Source organism: Linepithema humile, chromosome 1, assembly GCF_040581485.1.
Source record: "Linepithema humile isolate Giens D197 chromosome 1, Lhum_UNIL_v1.0, whole genome shotgun sequence".
In the NCBI taxonomy this organism is placed as follows: domain Eukaryota; kingdom Metazoa; phylum Arthropoda; class Insecta; order Hymenoptera; family Formicidae; genus Linepithema; species Linepithema humile.
Window position 1 is genome coordinate 12,552,927 of NC_090128.1, and position 21,042 is coordinate 12,573,968.

General features: G+C 31.9%; 1 protein-coding gene and 2 long non-coding RNA genes across 7 annotated transcripts; 2 read left to right on the forward strand and 1 right to left on the reverse strand.

Annotated features, from left to right (window-relative positions):
• Positions 1-389: 389 nt before the first annotated feature.
• On the reverse strand, positions 390-5,263 carry LOC136997521 (uncharacterized). 4 transcript variants are annotated; one of them, XM_067348431.1, is made up of 5 exons: positions 4,404-5,263; positions 4,019-4,297; positions 3,371-3,451; positions 2,941-3,126; positions 2,384-2,525 (listed from the first exon to the last, which is right to left on the reverse strand). In XM_067348431.1, exons 1-5 carry the CDS (start codon positions 4,533-4,535, stop codon positions 2,451-2,453), a joined length of 753 nt encoding a protein of 250 aa, XP_067204532.1. In that variant the 5' UTR covers positions 4,536-5,263; the 3' UTR covers positions 2,384-2,450. The 4 variants fall into 4 exon arrangements, with proteins under 4 accessions (XP_067204529.1, XP_067204531.1, XP_067204530.1 ...); XM_067348428.1 differs by having other exon boundaries at positions 390-3,126; positions 4,404-5,034; XM_067348430.1 differs by lacking the exon at positions 4,019-4,297 and having other exon boundaries at positions 390-3,126; positions 4,404-4,492; positions 4,739-5,033.
• Positions 5,136-5,702, forward strand: LOC136997529 (uncharacterized). The gene is made up of 2 exons (XR_010888251.1): positions 5,136-5,273; positions 5,424-5,702. It is a non-coding gene; the product is annotated as an uncharacterized lncRNA (long non-coding RNA).
• A 952-nt stretch (positions 5,703-6,654) lies between these two features.
• On the forward strand, positions 6,655-10,652 carry LOC136997525 (uncharacterized). Of its 2 annotated transcripts, XR_010888242.1 has the most exons (4): positions 6,655-7,372; positions 8,140-8,365; positions 8,618-8,735; positions 9,177-10,652. It is a non-coding gene; the product is annotated as an uncharacterized lncRNA (long non-coding RNA). The 2 variants fall into 2 exon arrangements; XR_010888243.1 differs by lacking the exon at positions 8,618-8,735 and having other exon boundaries at positions 6,656-7,372.
• The last annotated feature ends 10,390 nt before the right edge of the window (positions 10,653-21,042 follow it).

A 21,042-nucleotide genomic window follows, 5' to 3' on the forward strand; every position in this document is an offset into this window, starting at 1 on the left:
CTAGAATTGTACTTACATTTATGAATTTCAGTTACAATTTCTTGACAATTTTTGAGGTTTTCACAATTAAATATAAAAAATAAATTTCTTTATAGTATTTCTTTTGTAAATAATGCATATAAACAGTAAATATTATTTTAAAAATAATTTTTAAATATGTACCCCTACTGAAAAAAATCACGTGATAAAATCAAGTGATAAAATTACATAACAAAATCACGTAATTAATGACTAAGTAAATCACGTAATGAAATGTTCCAAATCAGTACATGATTTTTGAAAATTACATGGTTTGAAAAATCACGTAATGTTAGAAAATCATGTGATTTTATAGCAATCATATTTTAAAGAGCTGAATGATAGAAATAGAAAAACGAAAAAATATACAATTTTGATTTAGATATGTTTATTAATTTTGCATGTAGTAATGGAATTACATTATGTAGTCTCGATAAATGTAGCAATAAAATTACATTGTGATATCTTAATTATATGAAAACATTTTTTTTTAATAAAACATTTTGCATATAAAAACTAAAAACATACAAAAAATTCAGGCGTTTAAGCCAGAATTGCGTGTATTCTCTATTGAAAATACCCGTTAAATTGTTTAATTGCATAATTAATAACGTTATTTTCAAGAGTTTTCATCAGTTTTCATCAGTTAAATCGCATAACGAAATCATGTAATTTTATCACGAAGAATTTAGAAACATTTTATTAAATAACAAAAAGGCCTCCAAACATGTAATCTGTTACTTAAATTATCGCCATTTGTTTATAACATCATAATTCTCATTTATACGTAAAAAACGATTAATAAAAATACAGATTCGGCACTGGACATATATACATTATGTTATCTATATTCATAAAAACGCAAACTCTTTCAATGCTGTTAGTGTCTTTTATTATTAAATTATCAGAAATATTTACAACTTTTTTCAATGGTAAAGAATTGTTATTAAAAATATCTTCTTTAATCACTAAATGACAGATAGTGTACTCTTTCCTTGTTGGAATATCGATAATAAATTCTATAATGCGAATAAAATCTCCTTCTGTTGTTACAGCATACGAATTATCTGATCGAATCATATTTCTTCTTGATGATGTGTACAAACATCGTTCTTTTACCATTTTACGATATGTTCGACTTTCATCTGATAATTCAAGTTTTTCTTTCCACATTAAACTAGTTTTATAATGTGGTCCAAAGTATCTTGCATGCGATAATTTACATGTTTGTTTTGCGTTTTTTTTGTCCAGATAAGAAATAAAACTACTTACATTTGAAAACGCTTTCAAAGCAATATGTTTCTTTAAAATCAATTCACTTTGACTCATTGCTATCGATCTGCAAATTTGATGTACAACGCCCTTAGCACCATGCACTTTTCGAACTATTTGACCATTTCCATTTTCAAAACAATAGCCAGAATGAGCCCAAAGTGGGCCCCAATCTGCTACACTTTGTGCCAAATGCAATAGTTGATGGATGTTGTACGTCATAGCAGCTTTGAAATAATAGTGTTCGGTGTAATCAACAAATTTTGTTAATAAAGTATGAGCATGATTGACTTCGTTACGTGTAATACTTTTCTTTAATAAAATATGGAATGCTTCTACTAGAAGTGACCAATGCTTTATCCATATTTCTAAATGTGGAAAACATAGTAAAATCGGTAAACTATAGTAAAGAATCCAATTCTCCCACTCTCTTGCTTTCCAATATTTTCTATCTCGTATGGAACGAGATAAACGAACAATTTGATTGGGAGCTTTTATTGTTAATAACAAGTTGTCAATTTTATTAATATCATTATTGGATAAAGAATATGGCAAGTTGTTTGATTCGATCCAATACCCTACAAATTGTTCCGCTATTCCCAAACAAAGACAATGCATACTATCTGGTACAAAACCAGATATAATGTTAAAACCTTGCAAATTAATTAAACATGAAGGATTTTTTACACCATAAACGGGTTTTCGGGATGTAAGACTCAGTCGCATGTGCTCGATTGTTTCATTTTCAGTTCTTTTAGGCGGTACTTCATTCATTAAAGTATATTTTACACTTCCACCTCTCTTGTAAACAACATAATATCCTGGATGTAAGCACCAACTGCATCCGAAATAGCCATTATACTGAACTATACCCTGCATCGGTGCACGAGCAACAGAGTCTACGCAGCAACATAAGGTGAATACTTTAATAATACGTACTTCATTTGCAATAGTACATCGTACACCATTATTTGACAATTTGTTCATGTGAACAACGTACGGTTTTAAAAAAATATTCATATTTGGTTTATCTTTACCAAACCATATGCCGCACACTATAGGTCTAGAAGTTCTTACATCCAAAGGCAATTCATTTATAATCATTTGAATCGGCCAAATAGAAAATCTAGAACTTTCGAAAATTGGGGATCCATCACTGTTCATTGTAGTTGTAGCAAAATTAAGTTTATCATGTATTGACAATGAGTCAACAAATTCTTTGTATAATATTCCATCTGTAATGTCATCGAATTTTTCATTATTTCGCACTTTTTCGCGCACTACATAATCATAATATTTTTGATTATCTTGAATTAAATTTGCAATTTCGTTATTTACATTAATAATAGCAAAAAAGTCATTATATGTTGTATCTTTCAATGCAATTACAGTATCGCATGTTTGACATTCAACGCGATGATCTTTGCGATCAAACATTGCTACATATTTTTTGCAATTTGGACAAACTGCATGATATTCTATGACTGTTTCTGGATTGAACATTTGATCAACAAGATAGCGCGTACTAGGTAATAAAGAAAAATTAAAAAAACAATTTAACATTTTAAAAAGATCAGCTAATGCACTTTGTGATAAACAATACGTAAGCCCATACTTCAAAACTGCAAGTAAAATTTCAGCTTTACTTACAACTACTTGAGCATTAATAGTCTCATTATTATCTTCATTTTGCATCATTTCTGTTAATCTACTAAAACCAATATTTTCACTATTGATATCTTCAGAGTTGACTTCTTCGTGAATATCTTCGTTATCGCTATCATCTTCATCGCTACATTGAAATAATTCTTCATGTGCATCGTAATACCATGAATCCTGTGGATATAAATGATGTTCATTATAGAGTTTTAAAAAATGATTTATAAAAATACTTGTAATTTTTAAAATTTTTGAGAGAGAAAATACAGAATTAGAATAATATCTTATACATATTAATAAATTAACTTTACTTTTCTTAAAGATCAGACGGATATAAAAAAATAAAAAAGAAATTGATGTGTTATTGATGTAAATTACATACATATTGTGAATTATATGAAATTAAAAAATATAATCTTACACGAAAATTTTCATTCTCAGAATCTGATAAGCCATACAGTTCATTCGTGTCATTTATTGAAATCTGAGATACATCTACCATCTGCAAAAAATAAATTTTATATTTTTAAAAATGTACTAAATTAATCCTTAACACACACACACACACTTAGAGGTACAAAGTTTTTAATGCATAGTCTTGTATCAATGAATAAAAAACTTATAATTAAAAAAAACCTATAAAATATTATATTTAGAATAATAAGAATTTTGTTTAATGTCTTTTATACACAAAAGTGAAGCTAATTAAATTGAATAAAACTTTTCTGAAAAATCTTTTTTATGCATATCAAGTATTTATAAAGATTCAAAATAAAAAAGTATAGAAATACAATGTGTGAAATACAAATTGTAGAAATACAATTAAATATTGATGTCTGCCTCTGCATACTACTTAAAAAATGCAAATATCTGTTAATAAATGAATGCTAAGTGCGTTTTTTATAAGAATTTATAATTTTGTAGGCTGAGTTCCACTTGGTGATCGCAACGCTCGTGAACATTATCTATCTTTCTTTAACTTTCGATGAAAAACAAAGATAAAATGATTCCACAAGCGTTGCGATCGCCAAGTGGAACGTACCTTTAGTATAAAGTATTGTACACTAACTTGCTCTAATGCTGACAATGATTGTTGATCGTTATTTTGCTCAATAAATGGATCTTCATGTGTTGATAAAGATTCATGATAATTATGTTGTACGAGTTCCATGTGCTGGTCTTGTACTAAATGCAATGATAAGTCAGAACTAATTGTAAGTTGCTCATTGTTTCTAATATTTGCTAACAATGCTTCATTGGAGAATGATAGGCAAATACTATTATGTTGACTTGTGTTATCAGAATCTGTATTGTCGCTATCACTGGATGATTGACGATTACAGTATTCCTAAATGAAAGCAATAAAATAATATAATTATGATGCAAAATGTTTTTATATTCTACACTACAAGAATAGCCATTTAAATATTTTTAGAAATCTGTATAATACTTACTCGCCATTGAGCATCTTCGACACTGTTATCACTGCTTTCATCACTTGATTCACATTCTATATTTCTCCTGTATTGACTCGTTCTTGGCACTTTTAGAAATTTTTTTTCGAGGTAATTATGATACCTCCGCATTATATGTTATTAATATTTATATAATTATAATAAGAAGAGAAGAAGAACAAACAAAATACACATGAACGGTCATGAACGAGAATGACGACTTTTTGTCGTTAAAACGGGAAACACAATGCAAGAGAATAGCGATAGCGACAGAAATAGCACAGACTATAAGGCGATAGACACAGAATTCTCGACGAAAATTTCATCGCTATTACCTGTTCCGTATTTCTATTCGCATTGCATCGATATATGCATTCACAAATGTGGATTTTTTTGTTCTTATTGTTATGTTTATAGATTAATTTTATTGCTATCGCTATTCTCTTGCATTTTGTAAAACCCGTATCAGACGACGTATTAAAGATTGAGATTAAAGATTGAAGATTGAAATTTGACGTATCAGAATAAAGAACTTTTAGTTTCTTTTGTTTCAATTGGTCAAATTTCAATCTTTAATCTTCAATCTTCAATACGTTGTCTGATACGCGCTTAAGGGTCTTAAAGGTTATAACGCGCAAATTCCGTGTAACAATGAACATAGACATAACTGATGTAGAGTCTGTGATCGAGTCCTGAGAATCAACCATTGACGGCATTTCAGCAATTCGCAACACGTTTGTTTCTGAGATCACTGTTTCCTACCGAAAAATTCTCGTTCAACAGTAACGAGTCTTATCAGAGACAGTGAACGATAAATAATGAACAAAATCAATCGTGTTTTTTTTATTGGATTGCAGAAGCACACATGAGGTAAGTAATAAACATTTTTTATAAAATTTTTGTTCTCAGTCTACTTGAATAGTGAGAAGAGTGATTCATTTGATTTAGCAAAATGTGTTGCTAAAAAAATAATTATAGAGCAAATTAAAATATAAATTCTTTTTTTTGTATTTTTTTTAGATTACATAACCATTAAAATGATGTTCTCAAAATAGTTCAGACAGCACCCATATCCAAAATACACTCAAAGAAAATATCCAGAAGATATCCTATCATCCCAAAAACATTTTCTAGACGTTTTTTCGGTATGCTGTGCGATTTCATGAGAGATGTTATCATTTATCTCTATTCAAAATAGTTTATGATTATTTTTTATATACATTGTAAGAAACATTTAATTTTGTTTTTATTTATGATTTAAAAATGAATTCAATATTAATCATAATATAAATATGTAATACTATATCATTTGAATCATTTTCTTATGATAGTTAAAAATGTTTTTCAAGTTTTGAAAATGTAATTAAAAAATATTTTTTATAGGGTATTATGGATTCACAAATTAAATTTGCTAGTGTACGTTATTTCAATGATGAGAGCAAAAAAATCCACATTATTTCTATTGACAAAATAAAAGATTTTACAGTTCTGGATAAGTATGAAGATCCATATTTTGTAAAAAGACTGAATACTATAACCAATGAAGAAAGTTTGATCGCAGCTCAAATTATGGAAGTAGGAAGTATGTACAAAATTTATTCTTATAATAACTTTTAATTTTAAGTGAAAAGTTAATACTTTTCTTTTTTTCTTCAAATCTTTTGCGGTATTCTTTGTTTTCTTTTAAAACTTTTTTCTACAAACTGATTTTTTTCATTTTTTTTAAATTTTGTTTGTTATACTCCATTCTAGCTTGGTATTATGTATGTGTTATGTAAAAAGATTCTGTAATTTATTTTTTTGTAGCTTTGATATTACTTTCTCTTATAACAATAATTGTATTATTCATTCTAATCTTTTACTGAATACATCTAATAAGTATTTCTTCTTTTCAGCAAATAATGTGATTTTATTACGTTTTTACTAATGTGTAATTCTTTGCAGCTAATGAAGAGGACTTGAAACATAACAAACAACGTTATGTCTTTAAAAAAATGCGCTACAGTGATGCCGTACAAAAAATATTAGATAAAAAAGAAATATTAGAAAAAGAAAATCCAGAGCCTAACGAAACTCAAAAAGAAACGGTAATATTTCAATCACGTATTGTTATAAATTTTTACAAACATTTAATTGTTTATTTTAATTATAACTATTATTTTAATTATAGCTAGTATACTATTATTTTTATTTTATTTATATAATGTACATATTTTATGATGTTCAAAATTCTTAAAAATTATGAATTTTTAAGGAGTTTGAATAATGAAAGAACATCGAAAGAAGGTGATGAAAATATAATCAAAGAGAAGTTGAAAGCTTCAAATCGTGACGATATAATATTTGAAAGGAACCGTGAAAAACTTTTTGATATTCCAATTGCTCTAGAAAAGAAAATTCAGTCTTTACAAGATGAAAACAAAAAATTACAATTAGAAAACAATAATTTGAAAAATGATATATTTTTTTTGAAAGAGAAACTTCATTCATTGAAAACAAAAAAACAATTATTTCCTGAAGGTAAAAAACATTAATTTTGAAAAAAAATTGTTTTTTTATTTACATAATTTTTATCAATGTTTGGCAATGTAATTATACAGAAATAAAGCGTCCGGCATCACCCAGCATAACCAGTACTCCAAAGAAGATGAGAAGTGAAACAGTTAATGTTCCCTTACAAGATGCTGTTTTCAGTGAACCTAGTACTTCTCAACTAAGGAGTGAGCAATCTTTATTGCAAGATGACTTTTGTATTAAAGTTTTAGCAAAAAACAATAAAACAACTCAAAAAGCAAAGAGTAATAAAAAAAAAACAAAGAAAGAAAGCAAAAAAAATAAAAAGTCAAAGAAAGATAAAAGAAAAAAATAAGAATAAAGGAAGTGACCTGGATTACGATTCTGATCAATATATTGGATTAACAGATAAAGAGAATATGACTACTTGGAACGACGAAGTAAGCGGAACAACTGTAAGTTTAGATGTAAAAAATGTTGTTTAAATTAAATTAAATTTAAGAGCTCCACAGGATGCGGAAACATTTGCCGCGCAGCAAAAAGCATCGTAATAGCCAATCAATTTACAACTCTTCCATAAGAGTGATCTTGATTCCAGCGTCGTTTTTTGTCGCACGGCAAGTGGTTCCGCGTCCTGTGAGCAGGAACTCTAAAGGCCGTATTAGATTACGCATTGAAAATTTAGATTAAAGATTGAAGATTGGGAATTTGATCAATCGGGAAGAAGCAAACAAATATTGCTTCTTCTTGATTAGTCCCAATCTTCAATCTTTAATCTTAATCTTCAATCCGCAATCTGATACGGGCTAAAGGCATTTTTAATGTATTCGCGAGAATGTAGCGATGTGTGCTTTCCGCACTTATAAACTCAATATTTTTATCTTGTCACGCACATCCTCGTAACGTATTTTTTGTTTTACTACGTAACTAGTTTTTGTTTTACGTTTTTGTACGTCGTTTTGATAAAAACAATAATTCTTTTGGAACTTATTTTTTTATTTTGGGAACTTAAAATTTAAGAAATATATAATGTGTGTTATTAATTAATAATATTATTAAAGAAGATTAATTAAAATTTAAGTATTTAAGAAACATACAACTTAAATATAAGTTGAAAATTATTAAAATTATTTTAAATCTGTATTTATAAGTTAATTCAATAACGATAATTATTAGAATAATTTCTAAAACAATAACAAAAATTTTAATTCCTTTTTTTTAGATTAAAATGATGCACTTGAGGTACGGTATCTCAATACCGTATATAACATGGAAAGAAATAAAGAAGTTGAAAAGACCTTCTTTATTTGTTAGACAATTGAGCCGAGCACTTTGGGGAGTGCACAAATTGATGAATAGAGCTGTGTTGTTGGAAAGAAGTAAAAATAGATTGCCCAACCGATCCCCAAGAAAGCCACTAACACCGGTAAAAAAAGCTGTTTTAAAAAGTATGTATAACAGAAAAAATAATCACTTTGTAAAGAATTAGTTATTATTGGATTATTTTATTAATATCACTATTAAAGCTAAATCATTATAATACAGGTCAAAAAAACGTCTAATAGACATCTAATAGACATTTATTTGGCTTAATAGTGCTATTAATAACATTATCCAATAATAAAGTTAGGATTTCACACACTCGCATTTTTAATGTACTCCGTCAAAATGAGCGTAATATAAAAACTTATTTCATCTAGAATGCTATTCAGCTTTTATCGAAATGCACCACAAGAAAGAAAAAAAACAACTGATAAATAAATGGAGACGTTACCTTGAGCATCTACATAAATTTTCTTATTGAAACAGAAATAAAAGGTAAATATTATTTTAACAACGTCAAGACAAATAATTTTTATCTGTTAAAAGGTAATCTTTTTTTGTTTTTCTTTAATGAAAAATTTGTAAAGGCAATTAATATAATGAAATTAACCCTTAAAGCATAGTAGTTTTTTCTAATAATAAGTAATAGATTTTTTTCTTTACTTTGTTCACTTAAAAAAAGTAATAAAATTGTGTTTACATGTAAAATATAGGACATTGAATTAAATAAAAAATTTTTTATATTTTAAACATTTTTTAGCATAGATGATTATAACAAATAAATAAACATTCTAGATTTTAGAGGAGAATCTTAGATCAAAACACCTTTCAGCAAATAAACACCAAACAATCAGAAAACAATATACTTCAAAAGTACTTAGTATTTAAAAAATAAAAAAATGTCTTAATAATAACAATGTTAAAAATGTTTTGCAGAAGAAAAACAAAGAAAAAGTATTTGCACATCATCCAACTCATCAGCGTCATCAAGTTCTTCACACAATAGCAATGATTCAAGTTCCAATGAATCATCATCAGATGATGACTAAAATAAGCTTATAATGATATATTAATCACGTTTTTATTTATAACATGTTATAAACAAATGGCGATAATTTAAGTGATACATTACATGTTATTTTTGAGACTTTCGTTATATAATAAAATGTTTCTAAACTCTTTGTGATGAAATTACATGATTTCGTTATGCGATTTAACTGGTCAAAAAAATCGAAAATAACATGTAATTAATTATGTGATTCAACATACAATTTAACGAAAATTGTTTACCAAAGAATGTACGCAATTCTGGCTTAAACGCTAGTCTGAATTTTTTATATATGTTTTTTTGGTTTCACAATTGTTTTTAATATTTTTATGTGCAAAATGTTTTATTATAAAAGAAATGTTTTTATATAATTAAGATTTTGAACTAGTCAATAAGTAATTCATACTTTCATAATGTAATTTTATTACTACATTTATCGAGACTACATAATGCGTTTTCAAATGTAAGTAGTTTTATTTCTTATCTGGACAAAAAAAACGCAAAACAAACATGTAAATTATCGCATGCAAGATACTTTGGACCACATTATAAAACTAGTTTAATGTGGAAAGAAGAACTTGAATTATCAGATGAAAGTCGAACATATCGTAAAATGGTAAAAGAACGATGTTTGTACACATCATCAAGAAGAAATATGATTCGATCAGATAATTCGTATGCTGTAACAACAAAAGGAGATTTTATTCGCATTATAGAATTTATTATCGATATTCCAACAAGGAAAGAGTACACTATCTGTCATTTAGTGATTAAAGAAGATATTTTTAATAACAATTCTTTACCATTGAAAAAAGTTGTAAATATTTCTGATAATTTAATAATAAAAGACACTAACAGCATTGAAAGAGTTTGCGTTTTTATGAATATAGATAACATGATGTATATATGTCCAGTGCCGAATCTGTATTTTTATTAATCGTTTTTTACGTATAAATGAGAATTATGATGTTATAAACAAATGGCGATAATTTAAGTAACAGATTACATGTTTGGAGGCCTTTTTGTTATTTAATAAAATGTTTCTAAATTCTTCGTGATAAAATTACATGATTTCGTTATGCGATTTAACTGATGAAAACTGATGAAAACTCTTGAAAATAACGTTATTAATTATGCAATTAAACAATTTAACGGGTATTTTCAATAGAGAATACACGCAATTCTGGCTTAAACGCCTGAATTTTTTGTATGTTTTTAGTTTTTATATGCAAAATGTTTTATTAAAAAAAAATGTTTTCATATAATTAAGATATCACAATGTAATTTTATTGCTACATTTATCGAGACTACATAATGTAATTCCATTACTACATGCAAAATTAATAAACATATCTAAATCAAAATTGTATATTTTTTCGTTTTTCTATTTCTATCATTCAGCTCTTTAAAATATGATTGCTATAAAATCACATGATTTTCTAACATTACGTGATTTTTCAAACCATGTAATTTTCAAAAATCATGTACTGATTTGGAACATTTCATTACGTGATTTACTTAGTCATTAATTACGTGATTTTGTTATGTAATTTTATCACTTGATTTTATCACGTGATTTTTTTCAGTAGGGACTATTTTTTCTTTTATTTTATTACTTTACAAATGATGTTTTTTGTGTATATCCCCAAATTATATTTTATTTTCATTGATATTACAGTCTAAATACGAGTACAAAGCAATTTGTATCACAAATGCATCTGTTGCAGCGATATTTAACATTATAAACATTAAATATCTAGCGCTATAATTTGCAATATATGTAATTTATAGCGCCTTTCTAATTTACTTTTCAATTTTTATTACGCAATTTCCAGTGTTATCAATATTTTACAAAATAAAAGTGTTTTTTCGATAAAAACTCAAAGCATTTCTATATTAAAGGAGCGAGAGAGAAAACACTAAAGCGTGCGAGAGAGACAGCTACTGTTCGCCGATGAGATCATCATTGCCCCTCTTGCCGCTCACCCCGCTCAGCATGTGCCCCTCTTGCCGCGCGTCCCTCTTTGCGCGTGAGGTAACCTTCTCTCTATAGATCTTGGGAACAGGAGGCATCGTCTCGGGAATCGGCCCGAAATGTGCAACTAATTCCGAGCGCTGTTATAGTGAATGGTTCACAGAGAAAAACAAATTGGCTTTCTATTTTCCTTGTGCGACGCATTCCTTAAATCTAGTTGGAAACTGCGAAGCTGATTGTTGCACAGAAGCTACTAGATTTTTTTTGTTTATGCAAAATATATATGTATTTTCTTCTGGATCACCAGCTAGATGGGAGATTATAAAAAAACACTTATTGACATCGGATTCTAATTTAGTTCTTTCCAAAAAGATTAAGTGATACTCGTTGATCAGCCAGAGCGGATGCTACAAAAGCTTTTAGCGTTTTCGATTATACAGGATTTGAACGACCCAGGGTTGATCAATCACTATTTTACTATAAATGCAAGTCTTTCATTGGTGGAGAGGTTGCAATGACGTCATTAACCAACCCTGGGTCGTTCAAATCCTGTATAATCGAAAACGCTATTTGTCTCTAGGATATAGTTGGTTTCGAAATGCTTTAGAAGAGCTTATAATTGATAATAGTCAAAAGCAAACAAATAGAATGAAAGCAATTTTTGGTCAACTCATTGAACAAGCTGGAAATTACGATTATTTATGAAATTTGGAATAAAATTTTACAAAAATTCAATGCTACAAATAAAAGCTTGCAAAATGTTAATATTGATTTGGAAACTGTGGTAAAATTATATAACTCTTTAAAGAATTATCTCTTGAATCTTAGAACAACGGAATACTTTCTGGATTTCGAAAAAAGAGACAGAGAAAAATCTGATTGTAAGGAGTACGATTCAAAAAGCAATCGGAAAAGGAAGCGCCACTTTGACGAAGGTGCAGAAGCTGCGACTGTTTTCGATGCCAGAAATTCAATGAAAATCAAAGTTTATTTTCCAATTATAGACAATCTTATTAATGCCCTCGAAAAAAGAGCGGCAAGCTATAAGCATCATTCGGAAACATTTGGATTTCTAAATAAACTACAACTCTATTCTGAATTTGGAAATGACCAACTGAGAGTTTGCGCACGAAATCTAGTGAAAATATATAATTGCGATTTGGAGGACGAGTTCATTGAAGAAATCATTCAATTTAGATATTTTATTCAAAATGAAGAATTTCCTTCCAATATTCTACTTCCAATATCATATTTGAAGTTAATATGTGAAAATAAAATTCAAGCCACTTTCCTGAACGTCGAAGTGGCAATAAGGATATATCTTTGTCTAGTTTTAACGAACAGTAGCGGCGGACAATCATTTTCAGCACTGAGAGTGAAAAAGGCTTTTAGGTCAACATTAGGTCAAGAAAAACTAAACAATCTCTCTATTTTAAATATTGAATCGGAGTTTTCAGCCAAACTCAATTTCAATGATGTATTACTTATAATAAAAATATTTTCGGAAAAAAAAGCCGTAAAGTAATTGTTACGTCCTGATCAGACTACACGATTCTTTTCTTTTCATTAAATACCAGACCTAGTAAACGCGGAACCAACAAAACTCTTAAGAAATATTATAACGCCAGAGCTGTTTTTCTCATGAGACACCAGGAGCTCGAATCTTCTCACGGAGAAAAATAGCATGGATATTTCAAAATACCTTGGCCGCTCAGCGTGCCTATCGTCGCCAGAAAAACCGTAAAAGTCAAAACTTCGCGGTAGCTGGAGTCCTTAACCGACTCCAGACGGTTAGAGTAAGAGATAAAAAGAAAAAACTGGCACCAACTAGTCATACTCTTGGATTCCACCTACGGGAACTCTAGCTAGTAGATAGGGTTTTACCGAGTAACGATCGGGGAATGACCGCAGTCGCATGCCGAGAAGGCGCGACACCTGATACGGCGCACGTGTTTAGTAGGTCTGGGAAACCGAGATGCATTAGTCGCACTCTCCACGCGACACCAAGGGCACGCGACAGTCGTAAACTGTCAAATTTATTAGATCAGTGACCCAAGGCTTTGCGAACTTATATACCGATTCTTAACCACCCAATCCGAAAGCCGAGAATCGGGGCAAGCACTTCTATAGACCACCCATCATTCCATCGTATGGTCTAAAGACTACGCCCACCCAGATCTTAAGACACTGAGATGCACCCCACCTATACTAATTAACACCAACCGGGTTACGCCACCTCAAAAACCTACCCCCATCATATATGGACCCGAAACGACGCTATTCCTTATTCGTTAGGGCCTCTTTCTTCCTATCTCATTTCAAGTAACCTAATCATCTAAACCCAATCCTATTAGCTAAAAATGACGCCATCCTCCCCCACATTAAAAATTTTTTCGCAAGACTAATTCCTATTCGATCCCCGCTCCAAAAACCTAAGATTTTCCAAAGGGATCGACCCCAAAGAAAAAGTATAAAAACCCGTGTTCTGGTGGCTCCGGACACAATCACACACAGTTTTTCAAGCAGTTTGCGCAGTTATTCCGTTTAGCTCAGTTTCTCGAAACAGTTTTTCGAGTAGTTCGGGGGCGCGAATCAAAGAGTAAAATCAGTTGATACTTTGTCGCGACCATCTCGTGGTGCATCTCAAGTAGAAGGCCCATCACCCTGACGACACCATCCCGCAGTAGGGTGCCCACTCGTTTACAAAAGGGTCCGACGCCTATACAACACCTTCCCTCAACGGGGCGCCTGCTCAGAACCACCGAACATATTCAACGCGATCCGAAACTACTCTGCAACGAGTAAGTCAGTTCATTTCTCTTTATTTTATTATTTCTTCTGTCCTCCCTCCGGAAAAATAAAACACTCACACACACACACACACACACACACACACACACACACACACTTGTGAAAAATACACTAATAGAAATATAAAACACGTGTGAATAAGAGTTGAGTTTTGTATCGTAATTATAAATTTAATTGAATTAAAATGTTGTCTTTAGTAAATTAAACTTTGTTCTTTTTTTTATTTAACCACACCCTCCTCGTTTGTCACCCCCTCCACCTTCCCTCTCAAATTGCGCACAAAGGTTCCGCCCCGGGTAATAGGGATTCAATTCCTTGACCCAAAAAGAGAACCACGAGCGGTTGACTTGTTGACGGAGTAAAGACGACTCTTCCAGTCGCTGACCCGTCGCAAGTCCTAAACGCGCCGCTCGGCTCGTGCGGTCAGACCCGTTTACGCCGATCGCCGAGCCCAACGAAAAAAATTCTACATCTATCAGGACGTAACAGACTTGATAGAAAGAATAAAAATTGGGGGCTCGTCCGGGATGAAAAGTGCAATTTTTGAGAGGTAGGAATGACAACGGGGTCTAACTCCGATAAAGATAAAATAGAAGAACAATTTAATGCCGCAATAAAAAACAAAAAGAAAACTAAATCAGATACATTAGATACACTTCACACATCCACTCCAGCAGCCTCCTCCGCTCGCGTCCCTAAACGAATTAAATTCAACGCTAACGAACCTGAAATTGAAGCGTTTTTAGTGGAACCTAGTGCTCCCGAGTACGGTTCCGACGATTCTGGTGACGAGACTATTAGACCGTGTGGTGAGAACGAACACTTAAATTTTAAACTAAGTCCAAGTGACAGTAAAAGGGTGAAAAATATGGCGCAAGGTAATCCGTTTGCTACCCTAAAATACGCGGTCGAAGCCGTTCCATTTTTCGACGGAAAAAATATCCCATTAAATTATTTTATCGAAGGATGCGAAGAGGCAAAGTCTATGTTGCCCCATGAAGCAGAGCCTCAATTTACTAAAATTTTACGAACGCGAATAGTAGGCGAGGCGCGACGAACAATTAGAGATCAAGATTTCGAAACAGTAGCTCAGTTAACTAAATATCTAAAACAAATTTACGGCGGATCTAAAAATGTGTATCAGTTACAGGGAGAATTAGGAAACGTATATCAAAAGAATGACGAGGATGTCGTCACTTATGCTAATCGTGTAAAACTCTTAGGAAAACAGATACGAGAAGCCTATCGTAGTTCAGAACACGCGTTAACAGATCACGACGTGCGAGCATCTTTAGAAAAAGACATGTGTAAATGTTTCATCCGAGGCCTAAAACCCGAAATCGAGCAGAGGATCGCTCGAAACTTAGACGTACAGGCGACTGTAACAGATGCCCTACGCATAGAAAGAGAGCTTCGTGCTATTACAGATTTACGACATGGACCTGCTAACTCCGACCGAAATAATGTACAGGAAAATCGTTCCAGAATTTGTCAAATTTGCTTTAAAATTGGCCACTCAGCAGCTAATTGTAGGAAACTTATGCAAATGGCAGACTCTTTTAAACAAAATAATTTAGGCACTGAAATCCTAATTTGCCAGATTTGTAAAAAACGCGGACATAGTGCAGAAAAGTGTCGATTACGTGATCCTCAAGCTCAACGATCAATAAATATGGTGCAGGAAAATACCATAAAATGTCAATTATGTTTTAAACCGGGTCATAATGCAAAAAATTGCCGCCTAAATAATTCTAATAACCAAATAAGTAATTTTAACAATAAGATCTCCATAATTTGCCAGTGGTGCGACCGACCGGGCCATTCTGCCAATAATTGTTGGAAAAAACAAAACGAGCAAACAAATCTTAATAATCAAAACAGAATTATCTGTCAAATTTGTAATAACTTGGGCCATACAGCTAAAAACTGCCGTTCAAATCCTAATCAACCAGCAAATTCTGCTGACGGAACGTTTTGCCGTTATTGTAAAGAAAACGGGCACCTAATTGAAAATTGTCAATTGCGCATTGCAAGTAATAATCGTAAAAGAGAAGGAAACACGGGAAATGGGAACGGCCCCTCGAAATCGGGCGTACCGCAGGGGTCCGACCAGACCTTACGCCCGTCGACCTCACAAAAAAATGCGTAAAAAGTGACCCTTCGGAAATTCGGCCCGTAACTGTAAATCTTAACAAACAGAGTCGCGTACCTACTGTCCAAATAAAAATTAACGAAATGATTTTGCCCATAACTTTTATGCTAGACACAGGTTCCGGTCCTAACATAATTAAGGAAAATTTTGTGCCTCAAAATTTAAATATTAATTATAATAACGTTTTACAGTTAAATGGTATAAATAATTACCCCGTTTATACACTCGGAGAAATCGCTCTTACTCTTTTCGGCGAGTCAGTAAAATTCCACATAGTAGCCGATGACTTTCCGATTACGCAATCAGGAATATTAGGAAACGATTTCTTTAAACAAACAGCTTCAACTATCGATTACGCACACGAACGACTAAACGTTTTTGGAAACTGCGTGACATTTTCTTCTCCAGAAACTATCGTAGCATCACCCAGATCAGAATCCTTGTTTTACGTGAGAATAAAAAATCCAGAAATAAAAATAGGTTATTTACCAAAAATCAAATTAGCGCACGGAATATATTTGGGAGATACTATCGTGGAAAACGTGTCGGGAAAAGCTTATTTGAATGTCATAAGCACTTTGGACGAAGAAGTTGAAATTCGAGTGCCTACCCTTCGACTCAGGCCCCTGAGTGAACTGCTCGACGACCATAAAATTGATCTTAACCAGGATAGTTTAAGGAAAACGCAAGAGACGACGATACAACCTGAAAGCGACGAAACTCTTAAGATGCAAAATGAATTTAACAACGATGAACTCGACGATAGAGACATTAATAACGTTAACATTATTAATAATAATGAAAAATATGAATCGAAGATGGTAGTAAAAATAAAACTAAGATCAAAGTAAACAAAAATGATGACGTGTCAAATAATAAAATTAAAAGGGAAATTAAAAATAAAGATAAAATTAAAGATAAAGATAAAATTAAAAATAACGTTGAAAATAAGAATGATCCTGAAAGTAGAGAGGGAAGTTGTCAAGTCCCTCCAAAATTATTGAACAATTCTAAAAACGGGGAGGAAAGCCGTCAAACCTCGTTAAAAGAAATGAGTGACTCTACATCCTTTGAAGGGAAAAGTTTCTGTACTTTTCCGAATCATCAAATCATTCCCGGAGGGGGAAGTTACCAAACCTCTCCAGACCCCGTCGGTTGCGAGGAGGGAAGTTACCAAACCTCGCTACGCAATTCGACACAATCTTCTTTTAAAAATATAAAAGGGAGAAGTTTTCTATCCTCCCTAAAAAATATAAAATTTCCAAAGGTTGAATCACTCTCGAAAATTAATGGAAAAGAAAATCAGGATACATATGTAACAATTGAAGAGCTACTGGATAAAATCCAACATTTTAATAAAAAAATGACGATTAATGACAGTATTAAGAGTAAAAATAAACCATCTTCGAAAATTTTGGCGTTATCAAAAATTAAGACTCAGGAAATGATAGATAAATTTATGCGAAAGAGGAAATCTAAACATAAACATGAAAATGTGAAAAAATTAGTAAAAAATTGCATGGAGAAGTTAACTCCGCGTGAAAATCTAAGTCAAGACGCTGTTAACACTCCAGTCCGTAGCAAGTGTCTAGTAGTAGCAGAAAAATCTGGAAAGGATCGTCTTACAGAAATCGTCGACCTACTACGTTTGGAACACTTAAACGCACGAGAAAAAGAAGGCATAATAAGGCTTATTACACAGAGTCAAGACCGATTTCACATACCTGGAGAAAATTTAACTGCCACTCAAATATTACAACATCAAATTTCAACAACGGATGATCGACCGATAAACACGAGGCAATATAGATTTCCGCAATCTCATAAGGAAGAGATAAATAAACAAGTAGAAGAACTGCTGACAGGAGGTATAGTTAAACCTTCGCAATCACCGTATAATACACCCATATGGATAGTACCCAAAAAGGAAGACTCGAAAGGAAATAAACGCTGGAGAATGGTTTTAGATTTTCGAGCTTTAAACGATAAAACAATCGGAGATGCTTATCCATTACCGAATATTGTCGATATTCTTGATCAATTAGGAGGAGCGCAATACTTCTCCGTATGTGATTTAGCTTCCGGATTTCATCAAATAAAAATGGATCCTGCAGATGGCCATAAAACTGCTTTCACCACTCCTTTTGGACATTATGAATTCGATAGAATGCCTTTTGGATTAAAAAATGCACCTGCTACTTTTCAACGTTTAATGGATCTAGTATTATCAGGACTACAAGGCCAGGAATTATTTGTTTATATGGACGACATCGTTATTTACGCCGCCTCATTGGAAGAACACGAAAGGAAATACAATTTATTAATTGAAAGGCTTCGAAAGGCCAATTTAAAATTACAACCGGACAAATGTGAATTCTTAAAAACAGAAGTAACTTATCTAGGGCATATAATTAGTAAAAATGGAGTTAAACCTGATCCTAAGAAGTTAGAAGCAGTAAAATTATTTCCTAGGCCCAAAACACCAAAAAACATTAAACAATTTTTAGGACTCGCTGGATATTATAGACGATTTATACCGAATTTTTCAAAACTGGCAAAACCATTAACTAATTTGTTAAAAAACGATACACGATTTGAATGGACGATTACTCAAGAAGAATCTTTCGAAATATTGAAACAATTATTATGTAAAGAGCCCGTATTGCAATATCCTGATTTTTCAAAACCATTTATTTTAACAACGGATGCTTCTGGGATAGCAGTAGGAGGAATATTATCGCAAGGAGAAATAAATAAGGATCGTCCAGTGGCCTATGCATCTCGTACTTTAACAGATAACGAACTGAAATACGATACATATGAAAAGGAAGCATTAGCAATAGTTTATTGCGTTAAACATTTTCGACCATACTTATACGGACGAAAATTCACACTGGTAACCGATCACAAGCCTTTAATGTGGTTTAAGAATGCTCAAGATGCGAACATGAGAATATTACGATGGAGACTAAAATTAGCGGAATACGATTATGAAGTGGAATATAAAGCAGGTAAAATGAATGTAAACGCAGATGCATTATCACGAAATCCTATAAACCTTGAAGAAGTCGATTGTAAACCAGTTAGAAAGGGCAGACAGAAACGAAAAATCTCTAAAAATGCTAAAACAACCTTAAAAACGCAAAGAGAATTTGACGAAGAAGAAGATAATTATAAATTGTATCTCTCCGATTCTTCAGAGGAAGATGATAATTACGAACTACGCCTCTCTGACACTGAAGAAAATGATAATTACAAATCGCATCTTTCTGATAGCGAGGAAGAAAATTACGAATTACATTTTTCCGACACCGAAGAAAACGAAAATGCAATTAAAAATAATACAGACTCGATACCATTTACCCAAGAAGAATTAGATGAACCAAATCAACAAATAATAGAGAGAGCATTAATTCACAGTCCACCTACACATGACAAAATACTAACAAGAAGTCGGACAGCACGACGTCGAATTATCGATCAAGATGATTTAATAAAAGAGCAAATAGACGATAACATTATATTGTTAGACGATAGAAATGATCCGCCTGATAAAGAAAACAGTGATGAAGACGAGGAACAAGAAAATATAGACAATAACCAAGAGATCAATATCAAAAATTATAGTAAACCCACTATTAATAATCAGCAAATAATAAAAAATAATATAATTGAATCTCGCGATCTATTATTCTTACGTAAAGACAACATAGCATATTTTGTTGATACAAACGGTAAACCTTTAGATTCCGGTTCGCAAAAGTTATTCGAACGAAACAAACTTCCAAATTTAAATAATCTTATGTTAAATCAACCTAAAACCATTAAAGTAAAAAATTATTATCATATAATATTGCCGATAAGCGAAGAACAACGAGAAGGCCCAACATTAACTTTATCTCGAATCATAACCGCTTTAAATAACTTAAAAGAAACTGTTGAAAATTTAAAAATTGAAACACTTAGTATTGCTAAAACGGATTTTATTAACAATGTACCGTGGAACAATGTCAAAAATCAGCTACAATTAATATTCCTTGACGCACCAATTAAATTAATTATTTGCAATGGATTAGTTAAATATCCACCTAGAGATCTACGACCAATAATAATAGGAGAAACGCACTGTTTACCCACTGGGGGACATCGCGGAGTAACTAAAACGTATAATAGAATCAAACATAATTATTACTGGGAAAATTTAAAAATAGATGTACAGCGTTTTATCCAACAATGTTTACATTGCCAATTAAAGAAACTAGTTCGCGTAAAAACCAAACAACCTATGATAATTACCGATACACCCGGATCATCTTTCGATAAGGTCGCCATGGATATCGTAGGACCTTTGCCTAAAACCGAACGTGGCAATGAATATATCTTAACTCTACAAGACCAACTCACTAAATTTAGCATGGGAATACCGTTATCCGACCAAACTGCCGAAACGGTAGCCGAAGCTTTCGTCGATCGATTTATTTGTGTATTCGGTTCTCCGAAAGCAATTTTAACAGACCAGGGTAGAAATTTTATCAGTGACTTAATGAAAAAGGTAGCTAAAATATTTAAAATTCGTAAATTCCGTACAACCGCATTCCATCCTCAATCAAACGGCTCATTAGAAAGATCACATCACGCATTAGGAGAATATTTAAAGCAATATGCAAGAGAACAAAAACAGTGGGATAGATGGATAAGTCTCGCGATGTATAATTATAACACTAGTGTACATGAAGCAACTAAACACACGCCTTACGAATTAATCTTCGGTAAAATAGCACGAATTCCGTCAAATGAACCTTTAGCATCTGGCGAT

Coding starts and splice junctions, on each gene's coding strand:
- LOC136997521 (XM_067348428.1), bottom strand. CDS start 4,535: ATGCGGAGGTATCATAATTACCTCGAAAAAAAATTTCTAAAAGTGCCA. Junction 4,298..4,403: donor TCGAAGATGCTCAATGGCGA/GTAAGTATTATA, acceptor GCTTTCATTTAG/GAATACTGTAATCGTCAATC. Junction 3,452..4,018: donor CATTGTCAGCATTAGAGCAA/GTTAGTGTACAA, acceptor TATTTTTTGCAG/ATGGTAGATGTATCTCAGAT.